Source organism: Vespula vulgaris, chromosome 11 (genome assembly GCF_905475345.1).
Source record: "Vespula vulgaris chromosome 11, iyVesVulg1.1, whole genome shotgun sequence".
Classification (NCBI taxonomy): domain Eukaryota; kingdom Metazoa; phylum Arthropoda; class Insecta; order Hymenoptera; family Vespidae; genus Vespula; species Vespula vulgaris.
The window spans coordinates 2,944,879-2,964,171 of record NC_066596.1 but is presented as its reverse complement, the minus strand read 5'-3'; the positions used below and the strand labels follow the sequence as shown (position 1 = coordinate 2,964,171).

Genomic DNA, 19,293 nt, shown 5'->3' with positions numbered 1-19,293 from the left:
TTTGTATTGTTCTTAGTTCTAGAAAGTTAAAAATTAATATTCGATAAATTACAAATTCAAGTTCCGTTTTTTCTTGTATTTATTTCTTTTTTATGGGGATTAGAAACGAAATTAATGAATTAGATGCACAGTTTGATTTCCTTAAACAGATTTCAAAAGATCCGTTCTCTCTCTCTCTCTCTCTCTCCCTCTTACACACACACACATATAAAAAGTTTATAAGCATTGAACACCTGTCTCTAGGATTTATTTCGATGAATGATTCGTATATTTTCGATTATTCTTTGTGACAAATATATACATATACATATGTATATAGATATCTATCTATACAAAGTATATGGCATTGGACATAACGAAAATTGAGTGCGAAAGATGAATGAACTCGAGACAAGAACAGATTTCGTTCAAAGCGTAGCCTTCTCATGTCTTTCTGCTTTCTAATTACTACATGACACTTTTTTACTTTTCAATATATACACACATTATAATAATCTATCTTTTATATATATATATATAAAATGTACCTAATATATGATAACAATATAATAACATAATCCATATAAAAAAATTATAGTATATTATAAATTAAAAAATTATAGTATAATATAATGATATGAATATGATACATATATTTAATATTTATATAATATATATGTATATATAAATAAAATAACGATAAATATATATATATATATATATGTGTGTGTGTGTGTGTATGTGTTATTTATATAAGATATAAACGAGGAATTCTCAGCTTAAAAATAAACGATAAAAAGTGATAAAAATCTAGGAAGGGAGAAAAATAGTCGGTACTAATTTTTGCTCAGTGTATAGGTGGCATACAAACAGAGACCATCCGTTTATTGACCAAACCGTTCGTTCTTCGAGCTATATACATACAAGACGTCTTTCTCGAGCATACTTCAAAGTCGATCTTAACACGAGTCTTTCTCACTTCGTTTGCCTACACATATTGTTTATAAAATTGAAGAGAGAAAGGAAACTCTTTACTTTCCTCAGTGCTTCTTCAAATTTTCCTTAGACAATGAAAGTAGGTGAAATTATGATAAAATTCAAACGGGACTATGATTATTGTACTTCTCTTATATATTTTGTCTGTTTGTTCATTTATTTATTTTTTTCTTTTTTACTCTCTCTCTCTCTCTCTCTCTCTCTCTCTCTCTCCCTCCCTCTTTTTTTTCTCGAACATATTTTTCTCTTCTTCTTTCTTTTTATTTTTCCTTTTTTCTTAGTTCACTATCGTCGTATACTTAACGGTCGTACTTAATCGAGTACAAGCAGTATGTTGATCGAAAAGATCGTGATTTAAAAAAAAAATTGTAAAAAATCGATTTTTGTTCATTAACTTATCGTGATAATCACAGAGAAATGATGCAAGTTCAGAGACGATGAGATTCCATGTCGTCGGATGAAACTTTAATCAAGCAAATTGTCGTTAGCATCCCGATAATGATGACTATTAAATAGCGGCTATTAATCAAACGATTTCGAAGATGTATCATATAATTTGTAAGTTAAAACAGTAAGTTTCAAACTTTTTAAACGAATTCCTTTACTCTTATTTATATAAATTTTATTTAAAAAAAATTCTGTTTTGTTTCTCTTTTTTTTTTCTTTTTAGACATTACTAATTCTACGATTCTATGCGAAACAAATTCTCTGTGTACGTGATATAATACGTAAAATTAAATTATTAATTTTTATATAACAACACGTAACTAGAATATAATATCAAATAAAAATATTTGATTACACACACACACACACACATATATATATATATAACACATTATCATCTTGTGATTGGACACGCCCTACAATTTGAAGATCACAGTTTTCAAAATAAAATAATAAAAAGCTAATAAGGTAAAAAGAGGCGAACTAATTAAAGATTATATGAAATAAAAAAAAAGAATACAACAAGGAAAAAAAGAGAAAAAAAAGAAAAAGAAATAAAACAAGAAAGAAAAATATAGGAGGATAGGGACGGATGAGTCGACTAAAAATGAGCTGAAAATGCAAGAAGAAGTCCGCCGTACGAGTTCATTGGCATCGATTTCGAACGAACGATAATGATCGGCCGATTTTGCATGTGCAACCGTTAAATATCGTGTTTGAGCTCATTTACATACTTATCCTTCGCGGCTCGTTCTTGCACTTGCACTTAAGCTTCGGTGCAGTGCGTATTCTCGACCATACTTATTATAATTTACCGATTCCTCCAAAATCCACCTTTTTAATTTTTTATTTTATATGAATTTCTCTCTTGCTCTCTTTATCTCTCTCTCTCTCTCTCTTTTTCTTTCTCTCTCTGCTTCTATATCTCTGTATTTTTCTTGCCAAAAGTAAACATTTTATTTACATACATTCCAAATTAAAAACAAATAATGCTAAAAAGAATTTACGAGTAAGTGTTATATACATATATTTTTTCTTTTCTCATATTAAATTTTTATTAACAAAATTTTGCTTTAAATAATTCCAATTTTTTAATAAAAATAAGATATTAATAACGATCTATCTCTTTCCATCTATTTTCATTTCTGTCTTCATGAAAAATTTGAAATATTATAGATCTAACGTTGTTAAAATAACAATTTAAATTATTTATTAGTTTGACTTTCTTTATTAATTAACTTTTATCCAAATAGTAACCGTATAATTTTATTTAATTAATAAAAAAAAAGAAAAAGGAAAAGAAAAAAATAGAAAAAAAATGTCAGACGTATCGACGACAAGAAGAGACAAAAGTTTGTTCTTCTTCTTATTCTTCTTTTTTTCCTATGAAGTTTAACTTGATAGAAATGAAATGAAAGAAAAGAAACGAAAGGATAGGCGTAGGTAGAAGTCACTCTTGAATTAATAGAATGGCCTTCTCAAGAGCACGGTGCCATCTTCGGTATGTACATACAACGAGATCTCTCGAGCGAGTAGATTCGTGGAACGTCTAACGGTGAGCGCATTGTTCTACGTCGTTGGATAAATCTGTCAAACTCTTTTTGGATAATATGTGGTATAACGATGAGAGATGAAAAAAGAAGAATCGGAGATACGTCGTGTAATGTAATCGAATCTTATACGGTTCACTCAAAGAGTAGGTATACTTAATATATAATGACGTTAAAAACTATTCGCTAGAGTTAGAGTTCCTTTAAATTATTTGTAATAATTTTTTTTTTTAATGAATTAATTTTTTTATTATTGCTCAGATCATAGATTATCGAAGCCGTGTGATAAATTGATAAGAGATATTTCTCAACAGATGTGATCGATTTTTTTAGATATTGATATTAAATGGATTGATCTATAATCTTTTTTTTTTATCAGAAAGATGACGTAAACATTCAATTGATATTTTCACATTGAATAATGAACAATAAGATAAATGAAAATGAAATTATCTTTTATTATCGTACGTAATACTTTTATTAAATTTATATTATTTATACGAATCTTAGTTTAGTCAAATATTTTTTGAAGTCGCTGTATTCTTACTTAAAGAAGATACATAACTGGCCACGAAACTCGAAATTCCAGCGGTCGGAACATTTTTCAGATCCCTTAAGGTGATCGTAATTCTTAATTTTTATGAACGACCGGTCATCGATTGAATCTGACGTCCTATTGGTCGTAAGTTTGCATGCAATGTACTTACCTTTGATCGGTTTCAAGGATAAGATAAAGAGAAATTTGCATTCATAATGTTAAGAAGCACAAGTATCTTGTTATGTCATTTTACGAGTAACTCGAATGCCAATCGATTTATACTCTTAGTTTCTGAAAATGATTGATATCATATACAACCATAATCTATATGTTTACTGTGTAACATATAAGATTAAAGAAAAAAAAAAGCAAATTAAAAAAAAATTATCACACAATTTTATTCGCATGTGTTGCTTTATAAAAAAAAATAAATAAATAAATAAATAAAAAAGAAAATTAAAAGTTTCATTAACAAAATGAAGTGATACGAATGTGCGAAAAATTTCTAAATGATTTTAAACATCAATCACTCTTTTTCGAGAAAATTTGGGTTAATTTTTCCTTTCTTTTCCTTTTTTTCTTTTTTTTAGATTGTAAAATTACAAGTCTAGAAATGTTGTTTTAATCTGTACAAAAAAAAAAGTAAATTCGTAGAGATCTCAAAAAGAGTAAATTGATTTTTTGAAAAATCATCCAAGAACTTTTGAACCAGCCTGTATTAGTATATAACACACATACGCCCACACGCATATTTCTTAAAGAAATGATAGTCAGAATTACAATCATAAAAATTGGAATGTTTTGAACTCATTTTATATGATTAAACTGTCATTGTCATATTTTTTAATGACGGATTATTAAGGTATTGCAATTTCTTCTGATTCTCCTCTTCTTGAAAGAGTATAAAAAGATAAAATATAAGAAGAAAACGAATGAAAATCCTTTTTAAGTCCTCCTTCTGTCCTTCACGTTGACAAGCAGACCCTTTACACTTCCTTCAAGGTTTTATCCTGAGTGGCAGGCAAGTGTTTTTGTGGTATGGTTTAATTCGACTTTTGAAACGCGGAAAGAGAGAGAGATAGAGAAAGAGAGGGAGGGAAGGGAAGAGAAAGAGAGAGGAAAGAGAGAGGAAAGAGAGAGAGAGAGGAAGGAAGAAAGAAAGCATTTCTCTTACCTTTCTATCGTCTTATTTTATTTTTTCGTCGAAAGATGAGAAGAGAGCGTTGATGATATCACTTGGAAGAAGAACGAGCTTGAAGATGGTACGTGTTTGATGATAACAAGACACACTTCTTGTCAGAACTACTCTGACAGTATATTAAAAATTATTTATCGTCCTTTTAACACATGGTTTTGCAAATTTCCTCTTTATAATTTATAATAAAGGAGAATACAAATCTCGCGAATTACAATAATTATTAATGGATTGACAATTAATCTTTATTTTTTTTCTTTTTGTATTTAAGTTCGAAGAACTTTTATTCTATTACGAAAGAAAAAGAGATTCATAAATTTATTTGCGAAAAGAAAAAAAAAAGGAAGAAAGAAAAAAATAAAAAAGAGAAACGTGAAGTACACTGTCATGAAGTTAAGCAAGCAGAGTCGCGGCATGACAAGTTCCTGGCTTATAAATTTTCACGAATGTTGTCAGATTTATTGTACGAAATTTTGTCATTTCTTTTTCAGTACAGCAGACTCAATGATAAATGTTTATATATGTACGTATATATGTATGTATATATTATATATATATATATATATATAAAAATGTTGTATTTGGATTACGTTAATACGTTAATAATTGCAAGAGAACAAATTGTTTCAATTCGTTGCTTGGAATATTCTTGTTTTTCTTTCTTTTTTATTTTAATTTATTTTATTTTCTTATCGTGAATCTAAAAATATGTTAAAAAAAAAAAGAATGAAATACATATTACAAAAAGATATTAATTACTTTTTATAATATGTTATATATTTTTATAACTACGTAAAATAAATCGATCGATTGAGAATTAATTTCTGTTTTATATATTATCATAATGCAATTGTCTTGTTATTTTAACATGAAGAAGTATATTTGATGAATCAAAAGTTTGGGAAACACTGCTTTAAAGATACGTGAACGAATTTAAAAGGATAATATTGGTCTCGTAGAAACTGATTCGTAACTCTGGTGATTAATCGACTCATCCTCGGTAACCGAATGGCAAAGACAGAAAAAGGTATATAATAGCAAAAAGATGTTCAAAAGTTACAGCACGTGCGGGAGCATTAATTAGCAAAGTATCGGAATCTCTCAAGAGTATTTTGATGAGAAAGAGAGAAAGAGATAGAATTACAAGTTCGTCTTCCGGGACTTGTTCTGTCGGTTGCGACGTACAAAGAAGGAACATTTTTCGAATTCCCTTGCCCGAATTAATTTCTTGTTCTTACTTGATACGATTCTTCGTAAAATCATTAGTTAATTATTTTTAAATCTCATTTTCGACTGTAAATAATTGAATTGAAAAAAATTTGTCTTCTCTCCTTTTTCTTTCTTTCGTTTCTCTTTCTTTTCTTTCGAAATTTATTTCGTCGCTATTTTTGTAATTCTTTTCTTTCTCTCTCTCTCTCTTTTTTAAATACTTGAAAGAATTGATTTCTATAGTACAGAGAAATAACGTTTTATAAAATCTAATGGTTTGTATTATAATGAAATTTACGTAATTTGTAATAATAATAGAAGAATCATCCATCATTTAATAAATTATGAAATATTTTGAAACAATAATATTATTGCAGTCACATATAATATTAAGTTAAATTTTACAAATTCTATGATTTAATGAAATCTTTCAATTCTTCATTGATGGAAAACAAAAAATACATAAAGAAATTGATAGGTGTTGGCGTGAAATTGTCACGTGGAGGCGAGTAAAATGAGATAGTTGTATGGGGGCCAGAAAACGTCATATAATCGACATCCTTTACACCTTTTTCACGTAGAAGGAATTAAAGTGCAACGTAATCGAAAGAGACGATTTCGAGGATTTATCGATCGTTAAAGAAGTCTTCATGTGCGTGTGCCATCATCCCTCTCTCTTTCTCTCTTCTTCTCTTTCTCTTTCTCTGTCTGTCTTTCATGTTTCATTCGAAGTCTCCAGCCTTCTCGCCAAAAGAAATTTATGTTTCTTTTTATACCTTCTTCTTACTTATTTTTGTCTGCATTTTTGTTCTTCTTTTTTATTTAATTATTATTATTTCTTTAATTATTTTTTTCTTTTTCTTTTTCTATTCATTTTTCTTTTTCTTTTTCACTTTCTCTATCTCTCTCTTTTTTTTTCAGAATGCAGCGAGTAAAATGCGTCTTCTAGCGCTCGTTTTAACGAGCCTCTTCGACCTTCTACGTTTCGCTCATGGCCAGGAATTTATGGTTACCAGACATTCCGATGGGGACATCTTCACGCTCGAAGGTGATCATAATTTATGTTGATATATTATGTTATTTGCAACGAAGTTTAAAAAATAACGTTAATTATCAGTATAAATATATTGTTTTATCATTATATGAATTGTTAACATGTGTCTACTTATTTTTTTTTTTACTATTAATTAATTCAACACAAATTTAATCTTATCTCTGTAAAAATGGCAAAGTATACAAAATATTATAATTATTAATTTTCAAATGGCACGAAAAAAATTTGTTAATATATAAACTTGTTAAATAATTATTAAAAATTAATTTCCAAACAACTTTTATTTATTTTAGAGATAAAAAATTTGATGTTACATTCTTGTATTATTTTTTTCTTCTTTTTAACTGTTCCAATTATCGATACGTATACGAATTTTTAATAAAATGCTTCAATTGGTAAAGCCAATGTTCCGATACACGTCCAAGGGTATAACTATCTTTCACTGAAGTGTATAATTTATGTTTCTCTTGGTAGGTTCATGTACAGAAACTTGTACAGTGCTCAGCAGCGGAACCGCCAGATCTTTATCCAGCAATCCTTCGACGTTAACTCTTCCACCATTCAACACTTCCTGTTCCTGTCAATGCAACAACAGTCTACCAATTTTCCGAGAAGATCTTCAAATTTGTGTCAACGATATCTATGGTGAGTTAGAATCTTCACGTATCAAAAAAAAAAAGATAAAAAAGAAAGAAATATAATTGCATATCCTAAGATGCAATTTAAATGCATCGTTGCAACTTCCATGACAACTATATTTATATCACTTATATAATTTTTTCTAATTACGTGACTCACACAATCAGAAGATCTGCAAATTTGTGTCAACGATATCTGTGGTGAGTTAAAATCTAAATGTATCTTAAAAAAAAAAAAGAGAAAGAAAAAATAGAAGATAAATATAATCGTACATGATTGAAATGCGATTTAAATGCATCGTTGCATTTTTAAAACAAAAAAAAATGATATTTTATCATCTCATTTTTTATTTTCCTTCTATTTTCAAATATACCAAAGATGCAACTTGTCCTAATTATATGATTCACATATTTCGACAATAAAGAACAAATATAATTACATATCATAAAATGTAATGTAAATGCATCGTAGTATCGTCGAGAAGAAAACACATTATTGAAATTAAATTAATTTTATTATACGATTTATATATTAAATATATTTAATAAACTCGTAAAACGGTTAAATATGGAAATAATATACCTGTACGATTATATTCGACAATATAATCATTCGATATTATAAATTTCAGCATTACTTCATTTATATTGATCGACGATGATCATTTTATAGTAATCAAAATATATATACATACATATATGAACACACATATACATGTATATATGTATATATATCTGTATTTAACTGATGTCTTTCGAGAAAGATATATTCATTCACTAATAAATGATTTATTATATGGAACGTCATGCTAAAAGTCTCCTGGTACACATGTGTTTATTATCATGTTTATGTGAGTACACGCGAGAGTTGAATTCAAAGGCTCTTTTGCGCACGGTCCCTTTTTCGAGTATCGTACGACACAGTATATCGATAATGATGGCTCCTCGTTCGACGAAATAGCCCACAAAAAATTAGGTTCATCGACGTCCATGATCATACGTAAAGCGTTCGTGTTCTCTCGTGACGGCTCTTCGAAAATAACAAACAAACAAAAAAAAAGAGAGAGAGAAAAGAAAAATGAAAGAATTATACCAAAATTGATGGTAGGTCCTGTCAGGTAGTATGGCACGAATAATTTTAGTAAATCATTGTCGACATCGATTGGATTAAAATCTTCATATTGTATACGCATTGCATTTTTTTTAATTTTTTTTTTATCATATTATAATAAAAAAATATGATTCAAATAATATTTTTTATGATTAATAATAATTCATAATAAATATTATATTTAATAATTGTTAATTATTTCGTTTATTTAATTGTTTATATATATGGAGATCGACTAGACTCAAATACTTATACTTGTTTATTTTGTATTTTCATCTACATTGAAATCATGACGTGTGTATATATGTATAGATATATTATGATTCAGTAATTTCTCATCATTGATAATATTTCATAATTAATATTAATAATTGGAATTTATTAACCATAAGAAAGGACATATAGGATTCATTTTTTATTTCATGCAATTTTAAAACTTGTTAAGACCACGTCCTGTATATAAATACAGAGAGAATATTCGAAACATAATAATTTTATAAAATTATACGGTAAGACAACGAGAGAGAAAGAGAGAGAGAAAGAGGGGAGAGAAAGAGGGGAGAGAAAGAGAGAGTGGGGAGGAAAGAAGGTAGAAAGGGAAAAAGAGAGAGAGAGAGAGAAGAACAATTTTAACGGCGATCCGAATTACGCGTACTATCGAAGAGAACCCAGTAATACCCAACCAACCCTTTCATCGTCCTTCTGCGTATAACAATCTTAAGTCGTAGAGAGAAGTTCAATTTCTTTCCCTTTATTTGAAGTTTTATTTTCTCGAATTTTGCACTCTCATCAAACGTGATTGAGCTTACTTATATATCAAGCAAGTCTAATTTTATATAAGATTTTTATAACATTTATATTGTAAAGACATATTGAAAATAATTATTAATATAAAAAATTGCATCCTTTCGTAGACTATATTTTTAAACAGAATAAATGAATCGTATATTACATATTATAATATATATTTCTTGTATGGGAACAACTTTTAACAATAATCAAAATGAACAGTAAACAAGACATTAATAATATAGTAATAAAAACCGAAGAAACATAAATAACAAATGATAGAAAAAAAGAAATTTTAACAAATAAGTATGGAGATTTTATATATAATATAGATATTTATATAATAATACCTTCATTAAAAATATAAATACAAATATACATATATATGTATTTATATATATATCAACATTATAAATCGATTCGTTTCATTTTCCAATTACATTTGACATTCAAGTCGACCTTCAAACACTTTCATATCCCATATATTCGTGTCATAGTGATCTCATAGAATTATTTATAGGATTGTAGGATGGACGATGGCGGGGGGAGTTGGGGGAGGGATTTTAGAGAAAGAAATATCTGAACGGAGGAAGAAGATTCGTTCAAATCGATACGAACTCATCCCCTAACTTCTCTTGAAATTTTTCGTCCTCTTTTTCGTTTCCGTATGTACCGTTTTCAATCGAGGCGCGTCATTGGAAATGATTGCTCCAACTGTTCGAACAAAACAAGCAAAATTCGCATCGTCTTGCACGAGTGCAAGTCGTTGCTCTTCCACGACGAGATGCCTTCTGGCCATATTGTGACTCGATACGATCGAATCTTCGTTCCTATGGTGGTACACCATGACATTTGCATACAAAGGATGTATACCCTCTATGGCATGCGCTATACTATTTTATTACGATAAGAGAGAACGCGTTCTAAGCGTATTAAACATTTTCTTTATTTATTTTCTGTTCGTATGTTCTCTATTTTCAAGATCAATGTCAGAGCTCAAATAATTTTTTTAGAAATTCTTTTATTGCATTGAAGTATTTTTTAATTCGAAGTAATCAAATGTTTGGAGTACTACGTCTTTTATATTTATCGTTTCGTTATTACAGTATAATGATTGGCACTGTATTATAATTTTGTTTTGTTTTTTTTAGATAGACAAATTCGATGTAAAGTTTTGCATATATTTTTCTTCGAGATTTTTCTACGATATTTACAATCGTCTCATTTCTTTTTTATTACAGCAAAATAAATTAATTTGCTTAATTATTTCTTTCTTTCTTTCTTTTTTTTTTTCTTTTTAAATACGTACATTCATCTTTTATGTAAATCTTTAAATATATTTATCACTTGGACTTCTTTTAAGTTTCTATAGTATGTAAAATCGTCTCATTTTTTATTATAGTTGTATAGCTCTTGTAATGTGTTTTATCGACATATCTAAAAGATCAAAATTAGATATTCGAAAGATGTTTGTCGTATCCCCTTTTTTAGACGTGTGAAAAATAGTGAAATTAGTTAAGAAAGAAAAAAAAGGAAAGAAAGAAGAAAGAAACGATAAAATTAAGGATGGACCTTCTGAAGAAGAAATTATCTTTGAAGGTACGAAGGAACGAAGTAAATGAATATATCGATGATCGTGCGTGCGTCGATCGTATCGGGTCGAGCATATCTTAATAATGTACATAAATAAAAAATTTAACGATCGATGTATGTGAAGGCAAAGTTAAAAAATTACGATCATCATGAGTGAGAATCTCGCATGAATTTGACTTTCAAAAGACTATCGTGCTTCCGCGAAATATACGTGTTTAATCTCGCCTCGTTAGATCGTAAATATGTTTTAAATATGTTTTTGTTCATTTATGTATTTTTCGCAGAATGAAAAAATCTTACGATAAAGATCTTATCGTGATTATTTTGTTAGTTAATTGATTATCGATTAATTTCTAATAATGAAATACGATAAAGCAGATTCAATGTCGTTTCGTTTCTTTATTGTATCTTTGAAATTTATTTTTCATATAATTATTAGAAATTTATAATGAAAGAAAAATATATAATACATATCGTATGCAATATATATATATATATTTATTTAACATTTATTATAAAAAAAAAACAACAATTGAAGAAAGATAATTTTTGTTACAATATTATTTTTACTTTCTATTAAATTTTATTTTCTTTAATACAATAATAAAAAGTTAAAATATATATATATATATATCTATCTACAATAAAAGAAAAATATTTAGTATGCATGAATATACCATATACAAGATATAACATGAATTATATACTTAAAATAATTTTATATTTTCTTTTCATTTTTTTTTTCTTTTCTTTTCTTAGCTTTTCAATTTCAATTACACTGTATTAATCTTATTTTCTCCTAATAATTATTTTAATTTCAATCGACAGAGAAAATGATCGAGAATAAGTGAAAAGATCTTATCATTCAAACGATCTTGTTCAAGGTGGTCGCACTTCTTAACTAAAGAACATACGATTAACGGTAGTATTGAAATTAATTCAAAGAGAAGGATTCGATATTCAGCATTCTTGTTCGACAATGATCACCTGCGTTCAAGTTGATTCGACTAATTGGACTGATTTGCAATTTGAAATGCTTCAGGATAGTCTGATACTGAAGTTGAACAGTAATATCGATGCGATGGGCGTCTTCGAAGCATAGAATTAGGTTGGGAGGTACATCTTCGAAAAAGCCTTCAACCTTATACTTTTCGGCATCCAAATGATCGGTGTAATACGATGTACTTAAACCCTCGTTATATATCCTTCTCTCTCTTTCACTCTTTCTCTTTCACGAATATATACAATGTTTTTTTCCAAATAAAATTGATCGAATTTTCATCTTCCTTTCACTTTTTCAAATGATTTCTCCAAAAAAAAGAATTAAAAACTTGAATGTTTACATATATTTCTTTTTCTTTTTAAAAAATCATTTTATTTAATATACATTTCGATTTTATTTATTTATATTAATTATATATATATATATATATATATATATATATATATATATATATATAATATAAAGTAATCCGGTGTATAAAACCACGAACATAACCACAGACGAAACCTCAGATAAAATCTCCGACAAAAACCTGGAAAAAACCGCAGACAAAAACCCAGACGCAAGGTCATCGCAAAGTCAAATAATTATCATTTTGATGTGTCCCTCTTTACGTTATATAGCATTCGTTTAAAACATTTTTTATGTTTTTAATACTTAAGGAAATTATCAAATGTTCACATTCAATTCGAACATAGTATGTGTGTGTGTGTATATATATATATATATATTTTTTTTCGTAAAATAATCCATCGCACGAAACAGTTATCATATTTATAAATTCCGAATGATCTCATGTGAGATCATAATCGAGTCTATTCAGGATAATAGAAGATTCACCGTATAGAATGTTAACTGTATCTTTCGAAGTACACATCGAGACCAAGCGTATCTTATCTACCCATAATCGAGCACGAACGCAACCCGTTGCCAGACTAAGGGTGAATACTTGCCGATCCGACCGCTGACCTCATAGCTGATCTTACATCAGGACTGTAGCTATCAATCTCTAATTTCTGTACCTGTCTGACCGGTCTTACGCTATATTCGAGCATGGTATACTAAACTTAAACAATCGGGGATTACCGTCATCGGACTTAATTTTTTTAAAAGAAAATTCTTCATTCATTCACGTTGAATTTTAATAGACAGTTTTTATTTCTATTTTTATATTTAAATATCCAACTAATTTTGTGTATGTGTATATGTATGTTCGTGTCATTCGTTCTTTCTAATCAAAATTTTGTTCAATCTAATTTAGTTTGATTTGCTTTTTATATAATTCAATTAAATATTTCTTTTCTTTTAGAAAATTTCAATCTATTTATTATCTCATTTCAATTTAAGCTAATTTGTTTCTTGTAATACAATTAGGTTTTTCTTTTTTATATTTAAAATCAATGTTTTGTTTTTTTACAAACAAAATAACAATTATATAATCGTATTGCCAAAAAGGATGATTCAAAAAAAGATGAATCATTTATTAAACATATTGCGTACCTAGATAAAATAATAGAAATTTCATTTAATCGGTTTGAAAATTATTTCACATTTAAAAATTAATATTAATAGTCAAATTATAAATCCTGTGGAAAAACGATCAAGTTGGAGATAACAGACTCCTTCTGTAATTGTCTTTCAGTTTACTCAGGAATTGCTCTAGTAATTACATAATTATCTAAGATCTTTATCTCTGTCTCTGTCTTTCTGTATGTAGAATATCTTTCAGAGAAGGAAAGAGAGATAGAGAGGGAGAGAGAGAGAAAAAAGAAAGAGATACCTACATATATATACACATTTGGTGTGTGAGACTTAATTTCAAGCTATCTAACAGTTAGCCACTTAGGTAGATACGTGCCATCTGACTCACGTGAATGCGTCTCTCTTTCCATTTATTTTTTTTTATTTTCTTTTTGTCGGTAGCTACGTGTTTCCATCGTGAGAAGAAGATTTAACGCTTGGATCTTCGAATTTGTTAAGATATTCATTGAAATAGACGACCATTTGAATTCTAATTCGACAATTACAATGGAGAATATTTAAAAATATGTGAAAAATATTATGATTCGTCAAATTTTTCTAAATTCGTCATTTCAAGGTAATCTATGTAATCGATCGATCGATAAATCTTTTCCTTTGAATTGATATTTGGAAGAAAAAAGATTTGAAAAAAATAGAAAAGAAGAAAACACGAGGGAAAGAGAGAGAGAGAGAAAGAGAGAGAGAGAACGAAAAAGAATCTAAATATTTCAAGTATTATCACAATCAAGGTTAGATTATCGTATTACGATATTTCGTAAGTTAAATTCAAGGTTGGCTCATAAATTTGAAGGTCCGTTTATACTAAATGAAGTTGTAACTATTAATTAGAATCTTATCTACCTAATGAATCGATTGAATAATATAGTTTCTCTCTTTTTTTCTTTTTTTCTCTCGATTTCGCTTAATAAAAGACGTCTTCACGTAATAGAAGATCGAAGTGTGTCGACAGGGTGTTTTGCTTGACAGATCATAGCGTTAAGGTATTTTCACATTCTAACGCTTTCGTTATGCGTGAACTCATCGAATAATATTACATATATATATACATATCGTGAGAACGTGTTTGAGATCATATTTTCTACAATTTTATTATCGAATCAATATATAAAAAATACGGCACGTTAAAATTACAATAAAAATTTCGTAAAAATGATTTATTGCTATCATATATTTCAAATTTTACAGTATTTTAATAGTTTTTTCTTTTTATTATTTATTATTAATATAATAATATTAATGTTATATTAGATATTTTGTGTGTGTCTATATATATATACATATATACGAGTAATAAATTTAGCTAGATGTTAGAAAAATAAGATGGAAAGGAATTTCTAGGAGAAGAATAAAATTAAAAGCAAAGAGAAGGAAAATTAATAAGTATTCATCAACATCTTAGAATGATAAAATGTTTTTCTTTTTTCTTCTTTCTTTTCCTTTTTTATTTCTTTTTCTTTTTGTTTTTTAACGATATGTACCGTTCTGTCAGTAGTTCCTAAAGAAAATAGAAAATAGAAAAATAAAATCTGTAAAAAGACAGAAGCGATGCCCTAAGCGATGATTACTGGATAAATCAATTAAATGATACCTCTCTCTATCCTTCTCTTTCTCACTTTCTAATATCTATGCAATGGTGATAAAGAATGATTGCAATAAAGTTAACGGTTTAGGAGAAATTTGACAAAAATTGGACACCACTGGTGAAGAAGAAGAAGAAGAAAAAGGAAAGACAGAGAACAATGTTAATTACTGTATACGTAATTAATTATCATAATAGAAAAATGTCAGGGCAAGTTTCTATAGAGTCGTCGCGTTTCGCCATCAAAGAACATACAAGATGTATGTATATATGCATGTGTGTGTGTGTGTGTGTAGGTTCGTCGAGGATCTTGCAATTAGAGGAGAGTAGAAAAAGAATGAAGGAAAGGAAACAACGTGGAATTAAATGCAATCTTCTACAGGCTGAAATTTTTTTAATTATTCCATATAGCACAAGAAAAGTAAATTTTAAAATTAATTAAAAATTCATTTTGTTTAATTATAAAAAATTCAGGTTACCTCTTTAGCGTTTCTAATATTCACGTTTTATTAAAATAAAGAAAAAATATAGGAAAACAGAGAGATTTTCTAATTATTCTATATAGCGAGTTTTGTGTGAAAATTAATTTTTTTTCTAATTTTAATACGATCTTTTCGTAATATTCATTTTTATTAGAAAAAATTGACTAGTTTTATAATTTATAATATTCGTATACCATCAGAATAAAAAGAAAATGTTTCTAATTGTCCTTTATAACAATATGTTTTATATGGAATTGAATCTTTTTATTTCAATCTTAATATAACGTTATATGGTATTAGATAATGACTTTTATAATTTCTATTATTTAGTAGATTATTAGAATAAGAGAAAGAAGTCTATTTAATTGTTCCATAAAACGCAGGCAATATTACATAGAAATTAATTTCTTATTCCAATTAGAATACAATATTTCTTGCTATATATATATTAGAAGAGACCTAGGTATTCTCTATATTTTCTATATTATTCTAAGATTTTTATTATTTCTAATCTATCAATATAGAACGATGTAGAGATCAGAACAGATAGAAATGTATTTCTAAACGGATAAATATAAGCATACTAATCAAAACTAGATAAAACAATAAGATTTAGATTGAGAGAACTACGAACTAATTCAATGAAATAAATAAATACATAGAAAGAGTAAGAGAAAGACAGAGGTAGAGACGAAGATAGAGAGAAAGAAAGAGAGAAAGATAGAGGGAGATAGAAGAGATAGTAAGATAAGACGGGTTAGCTTGCGGTACTTAGAGGAACGACAAGCTCAACTCTCCAATCGATTATTTACTATTACTAAAAAAGATCGTAGCGGCCTTGAAGCAACCACCTAAGCAAGAAACATACGCATATGTCTTTCCATGCCAACGTAGATAAAAGGTCAAGTTCCGAGGTCCAACGTATGCGAGCTTTTAACGTATCTTTAATTGACGGTTATACTAAGATACGATTAGATCTCAAAGGTGCGATATCTAATAGTGGAAACGCTTCGTTATGCAAACGATTCTCTCGTTTGCAATAACATATCTATGGTGGGAGAATTAATGACAGTAAAAGTATAAGCAGTGTATGTAGTATTGTTAAGAATTGTTTATCTCATCTAACTTCACCACTTGGTTCTCCCCCATTCTGTCCTCCTCTCTTCCTCCTCCCACAATTCCTCCCCCTCTCATGCACCTTCCACCACTATTGTTCAATATCGATTGGATATATACTAGAGTGATTGTGAGAGAGTACTTTGGAATGTAGGAACGAAGATTTATAGCTTTCAAGTGATAGATAAATTGCTTGGATTTACATTATCCGATCGAATGAGAAACAATTTCAAACGCTAACAATTCATTGTGACTTAACGTTAAAGTAAAGTAAATGTTTAAAGTGAAAGTAATTTTATCTGATAGAGACTTGAATCTTCTCTATAATCTTCAAATGATCGTGATTTTGTATAACATTTTTAATGGTTACATTCGCAAAATTCTTTTACTTGTTATAAATAATAATTAACTTGTAATATGTATAATACATTTGAAAAGTTTAGTAATACACGATATGGCACTATGACCAAGTTACTATGTTGATATATTCAATCTAATCGGTCATTAATCTTATGTTACAATATACAAACAAGTATAATGATGGTGATCGATCATTTGTTAATGTACATGTTAATAACATAATGATTAAAAATGTTAATATATATATTAAATTTTATAGTATAAATAATATAAATTTTATCATAAATATACATTTTCTTTTGTATACATTTTACTTAGAAAAAAATCTTATATATATTACTTTCTCTGTCTCTCTCTCTCTCTCTCTCTCTCTCTCCCTCCCTCTCTAACTCTCTCTCCCCTCTCTATCTCTCTCCCCCCCAGCTTTCTATCTCGCTCTCTCTTTCTCATTCTTTCTCTTACATACACACAACACACACGTCTGTATACAACAGTAAATGGATATCTCATATAAAGTCGGTAAAAGATCTAAATAAAATATAGATTAAGTCGAGCCCTACGTCAAAAATATACCAGTATATTAAGATGAAGATGCGAGTCGCGTTTACCGATATGATCCTTTATTGAGCGGTCGCATAAAGTCAAAGACTGAAATTTTTCCGGTTTCTCGCGAAGCGGTATGCTCAACGAGCAGGTTGGTAGGTACACGGCATACAAATTATTTATTCGTTGAACGGTCGGAGTAAGTTTCTACATGCTAAGCAGAATTTACCGCTTTACCAAACAGGATCCAGCAGGATTCAGAATGTTAATATCAATCATTAATATCGATAAACGATTGAATCAAAAACTTCATCGGTAATCTATACAAAAAATGTTTAAATAAAGAATAGATAAATAAATAAATAAGTAAATAAATAATGTTTAACGAAAATATTAATTTAAGGATGGATTAGAAATTGCTTTTTTTTTTCATTTTCTTTTCTTTTTTTAATCATTGCGAACAATATTATATCACTATATTTTTTTTTTGAATATATAAATAACACCGGTTTTATAATATTTAATATAAGTTTCATGAAAAATTATAGGAGCTGAGTATGTTTTATATAATATGTTTTCCAAGTATTTAGTTATGTCACTTAACAAAGGATATTTTTTAATTCTAACCATTGAATATTTTTTCAATCAAATTCTATAAATATGCTAATAGTAATTAAATTAATATTAAATAAAATCTAATATAAACATAAAACGTATCTCTTATAAGGGTCAATATACATACATGTCTATATCGAGGTAAAGAAGGGATAGTAAAGAAAGTAAAATAAAAAGGAAAGAAAGAAGAAAAAAAAACAGAAAAAAAGGAAACTAAAAGAAAGGAAAAAGAATCAAAAAGATAAAGTAGAATTTCATCGAAATCTCGTTTCTCAGCACGAGCTCGTGTCACACGTATGCTAATATCTACGCGTGACTTTCTACGCTCACGATCAACGATCCATGTACGGAAATTGGATAACTGTCGAGTGATTAACGATCGGTTAAGTTGGTCCAATGAAAAGAGTCATTTAAGATTTTCTTGCTCCGAGTGCTCGCGGTTGACCTTACGACCTTAAAGAGCGTCGCCAACGACCCTGACAAAGACGGAAACTGGAAGCTATATCTTTTCCACATGGATATAAATTATATCTATGTAATCTCTATACATAAATGATAGATCGTGTCGCTCGTCACGAGATATCGATAATTAATGGTGACTGGTTTTGCTGATAAAACGACGATAAATGGAAATTCGGCCTACTAAAAGGATTCTCATAAAATATGTATGTCAGTTCGATCCAATTTTTTTTTCTTTTCTTTTTTTATTTTTCTTTTTTGTTTATTTTTTTAATTGATCTTTTAAGGCTCTACAGGTGATTTTTATTTTTATTTTTTTATACCTGTTATTTATAATCGAAGAGGACCGAATTAATCGAGTTTTGTATTTTTAATATTGCAATTATATCTTATTTGTAGATTACAATTAAATTTATTCAATTGTTATATCGAGTTTATTTTATTTTACAATATTTTTATAATCCATTATTTCGAGTAAAAAATGATTATTAATTT

At 28.3% G+C, this 19,293-nt stretch overlaps 1 protein-coding gene across 3 annotated transcripts in view; it reads left to right on the top strand.

The window, feature by feature from the left end:
- The window catches only part of LOC127067503 (uncharacterized), a 57,777-nt gene that overhangs the window by 30,455 nt on the left and 8,029 nt on the right, over positions 1-19,293 (top strand). For all 3 annotated transcript variants that reach the window (XM_051002506.1, XM_051002507.1, XM_051002508.1), the window contains 3 exons: positions 6,836-6,962; positions 7,443-7,613; positions 7,775-7,807. In XM_051002506.1, the coding sequence (XP_050858463.1) occupies positions 6,836-6,962; positions 7,443-7,613; positions 7,775-7,807 (331 nt within the window). The remainder of the gene's footprint in view (positions 1-6,835; positions 6,963-7,442; positions 7,614-7,774; positions 7,808-19,293) is intronic.